The sequence below is a fragment of the Phragmites australis genome, chromosome 16, assembly GCF_958298935.1.
Source record: "Phragmites australis chromosome 16, lpPhrAust1.1, whole genome shotgun sequence".
In the NCBI taxonomy this organism is placed as follows: Eukaryota; Viridiplantae; Streptophyta; class Magnoliopsida; order Poales; family Poaceae; genus Phragmites; species Phragmites australis.
In genome coordinates, this window is record NC_084936.1 from 20,518,482 (window position 1) to 20,531,038 (window position 12,557).

Here is a 12,557-nt window from a genome sequence, read left to right on the forward strand (position 1 = left end):
CTATATAGGTAAAATTATTTTAAATTATAAATTAAATTATATAATTTTTATACACTAGATATTTTTTTAACCGAGTTTTCTTATAGAGGCCTACGCCTTAAACGAGGGTGCACTTTCGGGGTTTTATCTTGGATCTGTAAGATCGCGCTCGTGCGTCTGGTTAGTGACCGTTGGCTCGCATGCATACACTTAGATATTTTTATAATTTAATTAAACATTAATTAAAATACATAAAATTTGATTTGCAAAAAGCTGAACGGAGTATTACTGTCCACCTAGTGAAGTGGAACCGGATCCGGCCGGCCTCAAGCAACCCGCGCGTGACGGTGTGGCTTCCCACGCGAAAAAAAAAAAGTAAACCGGCGTGGCATCGCCTGCGCCACATCATCGCCGCTGCCGCGCGCAATCGCTGCTCCGGCGTCTGGTCAGGCTCCGCCGCTCTCCCCGCGCCATCGCACACCAGCGGTCGAGCGGATAGCTGCTGCCTGTGCCTGGCTTCCCCATACCGCCCCCGTTCGCCACGCCTCACTTACACTACACCGCCAGGCGGGTCCCGCCCGCGTAGGGTGGGCCCACCGCGCGTGGAGGGCAACCTGCTTTCCGGCGCGCGAAACCCAACCCACCACCCTCCGCGGCGCCGTCCCTCCCCTCCCTAAAACCTAGCAGCCGGCGGCCACTTCCGCTTCCCCCTCCCCCTGCAGCTTTCTCCGAAAATCGCAAGAAGGCGTAACAAGGCGACGAGCTCAAGTGCACATTAATGAGGCGGACCAGGAGCCAGTCCGCCCGCGAGGGCAAACCCACGCCGGCCGGTTGGTGCCCCGCCTCGTCGGGCTGCCCTTGCCCCTGTTCCCTTCCTCTGCTCTGCGTGCTCTCTGCTCTGTATTTCCATTCAAGTTTTGGGCTTTGTTCTGTAGGACCAAGCGCAGAGGTTGCGACTGCCGGGGCGAATCGCCGGAGGGCTTCGCCAGCCGCGAAAGGGAAATCGCCTGCCAAGGTGAGGTTCCGTTTCGTATGTCACGCGCCTGCGTGTTGTTAGCTGAAGCGACGGATCGGAGCGAGTAGAATCGATGGGAGAAATTAATCAAACTTAGGCATTGGAGGATTCAAGAGGCTTAGGAGAGTTGAGTGATTGTATTGGGCTATTATCAAACTAATCTAGTGTGGGTTCGGGTTTTCCTTGCCTTAGGGTGATTGTTGAACACACAATGAGGTTAATGACTTGAAACTTCGCATGGTCAATTGATTAGAAACGGCTTGCCTTTATTTGTTCAAGCGTGCAGATTCTGTACTTTAAGCAATACACTGGGGGTCCAATCATACTACCCCATAGGAAACTGAAGAACTATGGCACTTTTTTTAATATTGAGTAAACATAAACAACCTTTATGTGGTGGTTGTGGGGAAAATGTGGCGGTTGGATGTGAAGATTAGTCATGTAAAACAATCTTACGTGTTCCATGACGGGATTTACTTACATCATTCTCTTTAGGTGGAAATGGGATCACCATTGAGGGAAACATGCAAAAATGGTAGATCAAAGATGAAGTCGAGTGATGGTGCCAGTGTGAAAAGGTGCAGTGCTGGGAGTCGTGAAAAGAATAGTTTGGAAGACCAAACAGAGGCAATTGGTGACACTGATGCAGCTGAAATGGACTGGGAAGAGGGACATGTCTTGGAACACGAGGAGGGTTATTCCCACGAGCTTGGAGAGACGATCACTGTTGAGTTCACTGATGTACCTTCTTCCACTAACAAGAAGAGTGCTCGGCGGCCTACTGCTGAAGAAAAGGTATTTTTTTCATGAATATTGGAAATTTTTAGCCAAGGTATCTGGAATGGATAGACAATTGAACATGTCTTGTAGTCCTCTAACCAGTTGCTACAACTTTATGACCTCTTTCTGCTCCAAGTAGGCACGGATTTGATGTGGAAGGGCTTATACCCACTGACAGTGGACTGTTATGGATGCCTTTATAAAGCTTATTTTGAGTCGACCCAAGAATTTAACAAGGTTATGAAACAAGATAAACACAAGAGATAATGACCATGCTACCCTGCAATAAATACCTTGAAAATGAGAGAGCAAATAGTGAGTGTACTTATTATGCAGGAGAGAAAATGTGTGATAAATAATGTCAACAATGGGAAAACATCAATAATTTTGCATGCATGCCTTACATTGTGAAACAAGATCGAGAAAATTATATTCCTTACAAAAAAGGAGGGAGTTCCTAGTACTTGAGTCTCGACCAAATATTTTGATTTTTTTTTATTTCAGGAGTTGGCTGAACTTGTGCACAAGGTCCATTTGCTTTGCCTAATTGCAAGGGGTAGGGTAGTTGACAAGGCTTGCAGCGATCCTCTTATTCAGGTGTGTTACAGTGGTATTACTATCTTGTCTTAATTTATTTATATACATACCCAATTTTTCATTGCTCATATCCAAAACGATGAAAACTAATGTGGATTTAGCAAAGTACATAACTGTGGGGGTCTTTGAAGCTAAACTGTATCAGTGTTGTTTCTAATATTCTTTGCAGGCGTCAATGCTCTCTCTTGTACCGGACCACTTACTATGGAATGTTGTAGATGTTCCAAAACTGAAAGCCGTTAACTTACATAGTCTTGTGAGCTGGGTAAGCCACATTTCTACTCTATTTTTGTTCACTTAAATAACTTAACTTTTATGAAAAGACAGTTTTTAAATGTTACTTTTCTTAAGTTGCATGTATTGTACCTGCAGTTCCATCGTACTTTCTGTGTAACCGCACAATCCACTGACAGGGGATCTTTTAAATCAAATTTGGCTTTCGCTCTTCAAGACCGCGTAGGTACTGCTGAAGAGGTATTGAAGATTATGCTTGCTGAAGAAATTAGCTGTCCTTATGTCAGCAAGCATTACTTCTTATCCACCTTTTCTTTCTGACTTTTGGAATATGATCATTTTCATATTATCTTGCGCCACTATTTTTTTTAAAGAATATTCTGAAGCTGCACATCACTTCTCTTTGTAAAGCTGCTACTTAAATGGTGTGCAATGCAGGTTTGTGCACTTTCAGTGGCATTGTTCAGGGCACTCAACTTAACAGCTAGGTATGGATTTCACTGCTTACCTAGTTATGTGTTTGAGTTGAGGCATGTCTTACTGTTCGCATAAGCCGATCTCATTAAAAAAAGCTCTTTGCATAAGCAATCAATGCACCATTTCACTTCCTTATTAGTTCTTATTTAATGATGTTCGCTTTGGTTTCCCATACAGGTGCGTATTGAAACTAGACATTATGTAAAATTAGGTACCTTTCCCAGTGAAGACTGGATTTGGTAATCTGTTTGGGAAAATAGAAAATGAAGGGAGGCAAGATAATGGATATAGGTGGAAATTACGCAAAGTAGGCATTGGTACTCACCTAAGCTACCTTATTGATAAAATATATAGGTTAGAATATAATTCTCTGAAGTTACTATCTTTCTTTTGTACCCACCCCCATCAAACTACCCATGCAGTTCAAGCAATCATCACTTGCAATGCCATCTGTCTTATAAAATAAGCATGGTTGTGTCGCTGAGAAAATGGGCTTTACTACACTATGTTATGTTTCTCTTTGGTAGCCTTTGAACCATTCCTAAGCTTACATTCCCTTGTAGGTTTGTTACGAATCTGGATGTTGCTGGACTCAAGCCCGATACCAAAGTGATGGGAACATTCAACCAAGATGCAGCTAGGCTTTGTACAAGGGCATTACCATCTAGTTCTCCAGTCGCTGACTGCAATGTGGTTAGTTCTACACCTCTACTACAAGGTAATACTGAAGATAGTGTCGGCATGACTGAACAAAGAGGTAATCTGGGAAAATCGAAACGAACCTCAGCATGCCAAAGAAGTTTATGTAAAAGTTTGTCAAGCGTAAAAGCAGATCATGGAAGTACTTGTGCTTCAGCATCAGAACACAAATCAACGAGCAGCCAATTTCCTTACACTTCCAATAATGCTGAAGTACCAAAAAGAATAGGGGATGTGGAATTTGAGTTGCAACTGGAAATGGCTCTTTCAGCTACTGCTACCGAGACTAAAAATAATAAACTAGCTACTCATGTGAGTCAGTCCACCGGTAGCTTACACAATTCTATTCCACCATTGAAGAAATTGCGTAAAAATGCAGAAGCTTCAAACAGCTCAAGTGCAGTTTGGTCAAGAAATGGAGCTCCGTTATATTGGGCTGAGATATACTGCGGTGGGCAAGCATCAACAGGAAGCTGGGTGCATGTTGATGTTGTAAATGATCTCATTGATGGTGAACGAAATGTAGAAGCTTCTTCTGCTGTTTGCAAGAAGCCTTTAAGATATGTTGTTGCTTTTGCTGGAAATGGAGCCAAGGATGTAACAAGAAGGTTTGGTTTTTGCACAATTCCTAAGTTTGTGTCATGTTCCTGTGACAGTGATATACAAAAGTTGTACCATCTTACGTTTTTTAGTTAAACATATGGTATTCCAACAAAGCAATTATGGCACAACTATTTAATAGTAAAATACTGAAGGCATGATTGCTGAAATATTATTTCCTAATGCACACTAATTCCAATGCAAATCCTGTCTTGAACTTCTACTAATTAAATGACCTGGAGCACAAAATTATTATATAAATTTGAAATGTACCAAGTATCAATAGCTTTGCTTTGACCAGTTGAATTTTAATTAAGTAGCACTATAAAAATACAAGGTTGCTTTCTTTATCATGGAATTTCTTCAAAAACTGGTTTCTAAAATTGTCTTCCACATGTTCTCAGGTATTGTTTGCAGTGGCACAGAATTGTACAGGGGAGAGTGAATCAGCAGTGGTGGGATGATGTTTTGGCACCACTAATGCAGATGGAATTGGCCGCAACAAACGATTCTGAAGACATGGAACTTCAAACAAGAGACCTAACAGAGCCCCTTCCTACCAGTCAACAGGTACATCCCTTGAGGGATTTAAGACAGATTATTATAATTTCTTGTTGGCCCTTTTGGTTCTGCTAAAATTGCCTAATTTATGTAACCATTTAGGCCTACAAAGACCATCACCTATATGCTCTTGAGAAGTGGCTTCACAAGAACCAAGTTCTGCACCCCAAAGATCCAGTTCTTGGCTTCTGTAAAGGGCATCCTGTTTATCCTAGATCTTGTGTTCAAACACTGCAATCAAGACATGGATGGTTGCGGGAGGGCCTGCAAGTCAGAGAAAACGAGTTGCCTGCAAAGGTTCGTACCAGAAGCACTGACTTGTTGTTTTGCTAGTTTTAATACTGATGTAATGTCCCCCTTTAGGTTGTGACACGCCCAAAGAGGACTTTTAATGCTCAGTCACTTCAATCAAGTGCTAATGAAGATGATCTTAAGCCAACCTTGGAACTATACGGTGAATGGCAACTGGAACCGCTGCAACTTCCTCATGCTGTAAATGGCATTGTGCCAAAGGTACTATTAACTCTTTTTTAGTATCACTCGCCATTTGGACCCTTCAGTCTTTTTTTCTGGTGTTCCATACTGATTGATGCTAAAATGTCTCCAAGAATGAACGGGGACAAGTTGACGTATGGTCAGAGAAGTGCCTTCCACCTGGAACAGTACACTTGAGGTTACCAAGATTATTCCAGGTCACAAAGAGACTTGGCATCGATTATGCTCCTGCCATGGTTGGATTCGATTATCGAAGTGGTCGGTGCCTTCCAATTTTTGATGGAATTGTTGTCTGTACAGAATTCAAAAGTACTATCCTTGAGGTATGTTTTGACGTCAGGATTATTTTTGAAATGTTTGAAACCTTTTATCCTGTTGTTATCATGATTACCGGATCTGTTATACGATTTAGCGATGATGTATTTTTAGAAGGTGAGGTTATCTTATAATTAAAAACTCTGAAAAGTTATTGTAACGTAAATATGAAACCTTTCATGCCTGAAAACAGCCTCTATTTTTGTGTCCGAAGCAAGCTATGTGTCCCTTTTTTCAGCACCATCATACCATACACTATTAGTTCTATAATTGATGTCATACTTTTGCTTTCATATCTCCTACTAGGCATATGCAGAAGAAGAGGAACAGAGACAGGCAGAGGAGAGGAAGCAGGAGGAAGCTCAGGCACTTTCCAGGTGGTACCAGTTGCTCTGTTCCATTGTAACAAGACAGCGGTTGAATGACTCCTACAAAACACCTTCACAAGGGCTTGCTCGGGAAGGATCACCCAAAAATGCTAACACCCAGAAAAACGCCCTCAGCAGTCAACGCTCGGAAACAGAGACTCGTACAGGCAAACCACAGACAGATCAGGTGCCGAATCCTTGTCTTTATGCTCCTGGCCATGAGCATGAGTTTCCGGAGGAAGACCAGATCTTTGACGAGGAGACATTTGTGCGAACAAAACGCTGTCCTTGTGGTTTTTCTATGCAAGTAGAGGAGTTGTAACTTCGATAACAGAATTACACCTAGTTTCTAACTGTGTTGCATGTCGCGTCTCTTTTTGGTTCGATAGAAAATGGAAACCTCATAGGTAACTTTGTAGCAGCAGTGTTGTCTACGAAGCTTGCAGTTCCTACCATGCAGTTTATTATGGATTGTCTACAAGATGCAAGAGTAAGAGTGAGACTTGCACGTCCAGATATCTCCACCGCTGTATGGCTCAGCTCTGCCTTGAATTAGTTCACATTGAGTTTGCATGACATTAGTTTGTTACATAGTGTTATATGTTAAGTATATGTAGTAATATATTATTATAGTATGATAACATATTATTCTTATCTATATTGGCTTAAAAGGATCGGCTCTATATATTAACATCAAGCTTGATGGTTACAATTATCAAGAGTGAGCTTTTTATGTGAAAATCGTATTGAGGGGTTATGCATCTCACTTGATTGGTGCTCTACCTGTTGATAAGTCAAAAGATGGTTTATGAGTGTCATTATTAATAGTATGAAGGAATATTTAATTATGAGCATCATAAGACAGCTAAGAAAATATGAGATTATTTATAGCGTCGATATATTTAGAATAGTATTGCTCTCTTGCATAGAATGATCTATCTAAAGATGAGTATATACCATTTTTGATCGTTTGATGGGACAATTGCTCTCAATAGTATCTTAGAGTTCCGGAGGGTGTTCAAGCTATGTGATCAGAAGAGTAAGTTTATTGAGAAGTTTTTTATGTACCAATTTTGTCACAGGCTTCGATCAAAATTTGAATATATTCGTATGCAGCTGCTCAACAATCCCACTACTTCATCCATTGTTGATGTATTATCTTCTTTGATTGCTAAAGAGACTCGTCTTCGTTTGCTCAGAGGACCAAAATAGTTAGAGGCAGTTCTTCTGAGGGTATTCCTTGTGAGCATTGCAAGAAGACTGGCCATTGTTCAGAGAATAGCTTCTCTCGTCATCCAGAGAAGTTGGCTGAGTTTCGTGCACACTGTGTTGCTTGTGCTCGTAATATAGCTCCTTCCTAAGGCTCTATATCTGTTGTAGCTTCTCATGACAGTGATTCTTGGTCTTAGGTTCTGGATTCTTGCGCTTCTTTCCATATAACATCTGATAAGTCCAACTGATTCCTTACAAGCCGGTCCCTACTGGAAGTTCTATTTAGACAGTTGATGGTACATCTTGTTATATCACTCATCAGGGTGCACTTTCCACTTCTTCTTTTTTTTTTTCTGTACCTGATGTTTATTTTGTAACTTATTTATCTATGAATCTCCTCTCCGTAGATCAAGTCACTGACCAGAACTATTTTGTTGGATTTGATATCTCATCTTGTTTTATTCAGGATCTTTGAAGCGGGAGTATATTTGGGACTGGCTATCGTCGTAGCGGGTCTCTTAGCCTCTACATTTTGGACACCTTGCATCTTCCTTCTTTCACAAGCTCCACTGCTCGTGTGTCATCTGCTGCATCGACCTCCGCTTCATCTTTTGCTAAGTGGCATCATCATCTTGGTCACTTGTGTAGATCACATCTGTCTACTTTGGTTCATCAGGGTCATTTAAGCCGTACGTTCATTGAGTCCATTTTTCATTGTAAGGGTTGCAAGCTTGGTAAACAGCTCCAATTCCCATATTCGAGTAGTCTTTCTCATTCTGAAAAGCCTTTTGATCTTATTCATTCCGATGTATGGGGTCCTTCACCTTTTTCTTCAAAAAGTAGTTATTTTTATTGATGATCATTCTCAATATACTTGAATTTATTTCATGAAACATCACTTCCAGTTATATTCTATATATTAATCGTTTGCTCATATGGTCCATACTCAATTCTCTACTACCATTAAAGTCTTTCGCTCTAACGCTGGAGGAGGATATCCCTCCTCTGTTTTTCGTCAGTTTCTCACCTCTGGGTACTATTGCTCAGCTCTTATGCCCTGGGGCTCATGCTCAAAACAGCATCGCTGAACGCAAACATTGCCATCTTATAGAGATTGCACACACTTTCCTCATAGCATCTTTTGTTCCTTCTTAATTCAGGGGAAAAGCTGTTTCTATAGCCGTATATCTTATTAATCGGTAACTATCTTCTAAGCTGGCTGAAAAATACCCTGGTGATACTCTTTTTGGTACTCCTCCTAACTATGATCATCTTCAGGTTTTTTTTACTGTACTTTCTATGTCTTGCTTGCACCTCGTGAACGGACTAAGTTGTCTACCCAGTCGGTTGAGTGTGTTTTCCTTGGATGTAGTCTTGAGCATAAGATCTATCGTTACTATGATTGTTCATCTCGTTGCATGTGTATTTCTTGTGATGTGATTTTTGTTAAGGACCATCCATTCTTCTATAATCCCTCCACTCAGTCCATATCTTCTCCCACAGAGTCCACTTCCTTTCTATGTCTTCCTCCTCCTCTTCCATCTGATGATCATGCCCCTATTCCATCTCCACCCACCTTTGATTCGGTTTCCGCTACTCCATCAATCCCTGCTCCAATTTCAGTTTCTCCACCATATGCTCCTCCTATCATCTATTGCTCCTTCTAATAATTTGTCAATCCCACCTCTTCGGCCAGTCTTGATGCTCCTTCCTTTACTGATTCTGATTTTATTGCTTAGTTACCCACTAGTCCTTGTTATAATCCACGTGATCATACTATTATTGGTGCTCCTGACAAGTTAGTTTTTTCTCATGTGAGTGCAGTTGTAGTTGAGGAGCCATCTATATATCAAGAGGCATATGGTATTCCTGAGTGACAGTCTGCTATGTCTGAGAAGCTTGCTGTGTTTGATCGTACAAATACTTAGGATCTTGTTCCCTTACCATCTAGTCAAGGTAACATTATCAAGCTAAATTACAACTTTGCCCTAAAGAAAGGGCTAAAATTTAACCAGACAAGTGTTGACACCGTGACTTAGTATTTCTGTTAGCTCTTAAACTCGATTGAATTTCGCATTAGCAACTTTATTGCATTCATCCAGAAGAAATATGAATGCTTAAGGAAAGGAGAATGTCACCAACATCAAATATGCATGAGCTTATGCCACCGCAGAATCCGCAGCCAAGAGCATGGAACATGAACAAATCAAAGTAGAAGCCGAGATGCCTCGCTTCAAATGAAAATCAGAATGAAAGAAAGGGCGACGAAGGCCAACCGGCCGATCACGCCGACACGCTCCGGCTGCCGTCCGTGCTGCTGAAATCGGCTTTCCGGCACGCGTCCTCGACGATGCGCTCGATCCTCACCTCCACCTCGGCCATCGACGGCCGCTTGTCAGGACGCTGCTCGGTGCACTCCATGCCGAGCTGCAGCAGCCGCATCATCTCCTCCTCGACGCGCGGCTCGTTGGCGATGGCGGAGTCGAACACCTCGGACGTCCACTCCTCCTGCACCACCGACCGCACCCACCGCGGCAGGTCCACGCCGGCGGCGCTGTCCGGCAGCGCGTGGGCCGGAGCGCGCCCGCTGAGCAACTCCAGAACGACCACGCCGAAGCTGTACACGTCGGCGCTCTGTGGCACTGTTCGCGCGTCGGTCACCTCCGGGGCGCGGTACCCCGCGCCCCGCCTCGGCAGCGCCGCGGCGCCCACGAACTGCGCGATGCCGTAGTCGGCGACGTAGGCGCCGTCGCGTGTGGCAGTGATTACGACGTTGGAAGACTTGATGTTGCCGTGCGACGACTTGGCCCCTCCGCGGTGGATGAACGCCACTCCGCGCGCCGCCGCCAGCGAGATGCGAGCGCGCGCAGTGAAGTCCAGCCGCGCGCGGCCCTCCACGCCATTGTCTACGTGGCAAGAAAAGAAATCTAAACATGCCGACCAAGCAAATGACGTGGTATATACGTGATAGGGACGAACTGTGGAGCAGGGCGGATAGGCTGCCGGCGCCGACGAAGTCGTAGACGAGGAACTTCTCCTCCTTGCTGTAAAAGTAGGCGCGCAGGCGGGCCAGGTTGTCGTGGTGGAGGGCGCCGAGCGCAGCCGCCTTGTCTCGGAACTCGTTCTCGGAGAGGTGCACCTCGCGGAGCTTCTTGACGACGAGGACGGGGTCGCCGCCATCGATCGTGGCGCGGTACGTCGTGCCGAAGGCGCCCTTGCCAAGCACCTCGGCCGACGCCTGCAGCAGCGTCTCCAGGTCGTAGGGCCTCTCCGGCGCGCTCCCCAGGAACACCAGCTTCTTGCCGTCGCTGATCATCGCCGGCGCGAGAGGCGGTGAGTGCGACTGCCTCACCGCGTCCCTGTCCGTCCTCACCACGGTCACCGTTATAGGCGCGGTACCCTCGTGCACGTCGGCCGCAGCCCCCGCAGGCCTACCGGCCGCCGCCCGACGTCGGCGCAAGCAGACGAAGAACCCCATGACGAGCAGGATTATGAACACGGCGCCGACGATGATTCCGACGATTGCCCAACGGGATAGCTTCCCGCTTTTGCTGCCACCCCCAGGCGATGACGGCGGTGGCGCCGGCGGCGTGGAGTTGGCGCACGAGGCGAGAGGGGCGCCGCAGAGCCCCGTGCCGAAAAAGGCGCTCGCCGGCATCCTGGCGAGCGATGCAGGCACGGGGCCAGTGAGCTGCGCATTGAACGACACGTTGAACTGCGCAAGGTTCGGAAGGTTAAGCCCCGCCGGTAGCGTGCCGCCAAGGTTGTTTTCCTCGAGGTTAAGCGTGTCCAGCTGTGTGAGGCTGTTGAACTCCAGCGACACGCCGCCGGTGAGGTGGTTCCCGGCGAGGTCAACCTTGTTGAGAAGCGCCAGCGAGAAGAAACCCTCCGGCACGGCGCCGGTTAGCCGATTGCTCCTCAGGGACAGGACCCGGAGCTCGGCGCAGCCGCCAACGTCCGCGGGTATCCCGCCGGAGATGGCGTTGAACCGGAGTGACAGCTTCCGGAGTGCGGTGAGGTTCCCCACCGTGCCCACCGGTATCGTCCCAATCAGCCCCTTGGCGGGCAACCGCAGCTCCACGACGCGAGCACCGGAGACGGAGGTTGAGCACACGACGCCGCGCCACTGTCCGCCGCACGGCGTCGGCGCCGAGGGGTCCCACGGGAGGCGTTGCCCCGGGTCCAGAGCGTCCCTCAGCGCGAGCAGCGCCGCGCGGTCCCCCGCCAGGTCCGGCGCCACGTGCCCAGGCAGCACGACGAGCAACGCAACCACGACAAGCCGGAGCACCACGCGGGCACCGATCGGCCGCGCCATCGCCGGCGCCGCTGCTGTACACGGCTGCAACTCCCGACCACGTACTAAAGCAAACCAAATTGCACCGATCAGTAATTAACGAGGCGAACCATACGTGATTAACTAAGCTGCCGGGCGAATGCAACAAGAGGAGGCCAGGCAAGAAGACGTAGGTTTGGTGTGTTAACAGAGCAGAAGCTTGGAGCCCGCCTTGAGTTTATCAGCAACGACGGAAGATTCGATTAAATAGGGCGGGAAATGACGGGAAGTTTTATACTCCTGTCGCCGTTCCGTTGGCTTTATCTCTCTACGTCTATGCCAATCTCGTGAATTTGTCCAGCTGTGCCCAGGGTTTTCAATTTTATTTTATATTTTTTCTTCATCAGCGAAAAGATTGGAATTCATAAAATTTCACCGAAATTTCAGTTATTTCTCGTCATTATATGTCATTAGAAGAAAATTACAGAATTAGATATTTCATTTCAATTTTAATCCTTGACTGCGCCTTTGCAAATCTGCAGCATGTCTCTATTTAACACTTGTAATCAGGGATTTCAATTTCGTTTTACAATTTTTTTTCATCAGCGAAAATACCAAAATTTATGAAATTTTGTCAAAATTTTGATCATTTTTCATCCTCTACTCTGTAGGTCCCACATGTCAGTGAAAGAAAATTCCGAAATAAAATGTTTCGTTCACCATCAAAATTACCGAAATTCGCAAAATTTCACCGAAATTTCGGCAAAATTTTAATCCCTGCTTGTAATTAACTGGATTATATAGTTTGGCCTTAAACAAAGTATGATTAGTTTCCTTTGCTAATTGCTATTACTGGGTCGCAAGTGACGGCAAATTAGTAGTAGTATACTATGCAGGGTGCGTGCTAGAATTGACAGCTTTGGTTGTACTCCAGTAATAAATTCCAGCTAAT

General features: G+C 45.4%; 2 protein-coding genes across 4 annotated transcripts; one reads left to right on the forward strand and one right to left on the reverse strand.

Moving 5' to 3' along the window:
- The first annotated feature begins 330 nt into the window (after positions 1-330).
- On the forward strand, positions 331-6,696 carry LOC133895498 (DNA repair protein RAD4). Of its 3 annotated transcripts, none has more exons than XM_062335847.1 (13): positions 331-809; positions 915-994; positions 1,490-1,789; positions 2,279-2,371; positions 2,541-2,636; positions 2,744-2,845; positions 3,044-3,093; positions 3,646-4,389; positions 4,786-4,951; positions 5,045-5,239; positions 5,306-5,455; positions 5,551-5,760; positions 6,059-6,696. In XM_062335847.1, exons 1-13 carry the CDS (start codon positions 758-760, stop codon positions 6,440-6,442), a joined length of 2,622 nt encoding a protein of 873 aa, XP_062191831.1. In that variant the 5' UTR covers positions 331-757; the 3' UTR covers positions 6,443-6,696. The 3 variants fall into 3 exon arrangements, with proteins under 3 accessions (XP_062191831.1, XP_062191832.1, XP_062191833.1); XM_062335848.1 differs by having other exon boundaries at positions 2,744-2,827; XM_062335849.1 differs by lacking the exon at positions 2,744-2,845.
- A 2,919-nt stretch (positions 6,697-9,615) lies between these two features.
- Positions 9,616-11,647, reverse strand: LOC133895126 (probable inactive receptor kinase RLK902). The gene is made up of 2 exons (XM_062335313.1): positions 10,312-11,647; positions 9,616-10,238 (listed from the first exon to the last, which is right to left on the reverse strand). Exons 1-2 carry the CDS (start codon positions 11,645-11,647, stop codon positions 9,616-9,618), a joined length of 1,959 nt encoding a protein of 652 aa, XP_062191297.1.
- Positions 11,648-12,557: the final 910 nt, after the last annotated feature.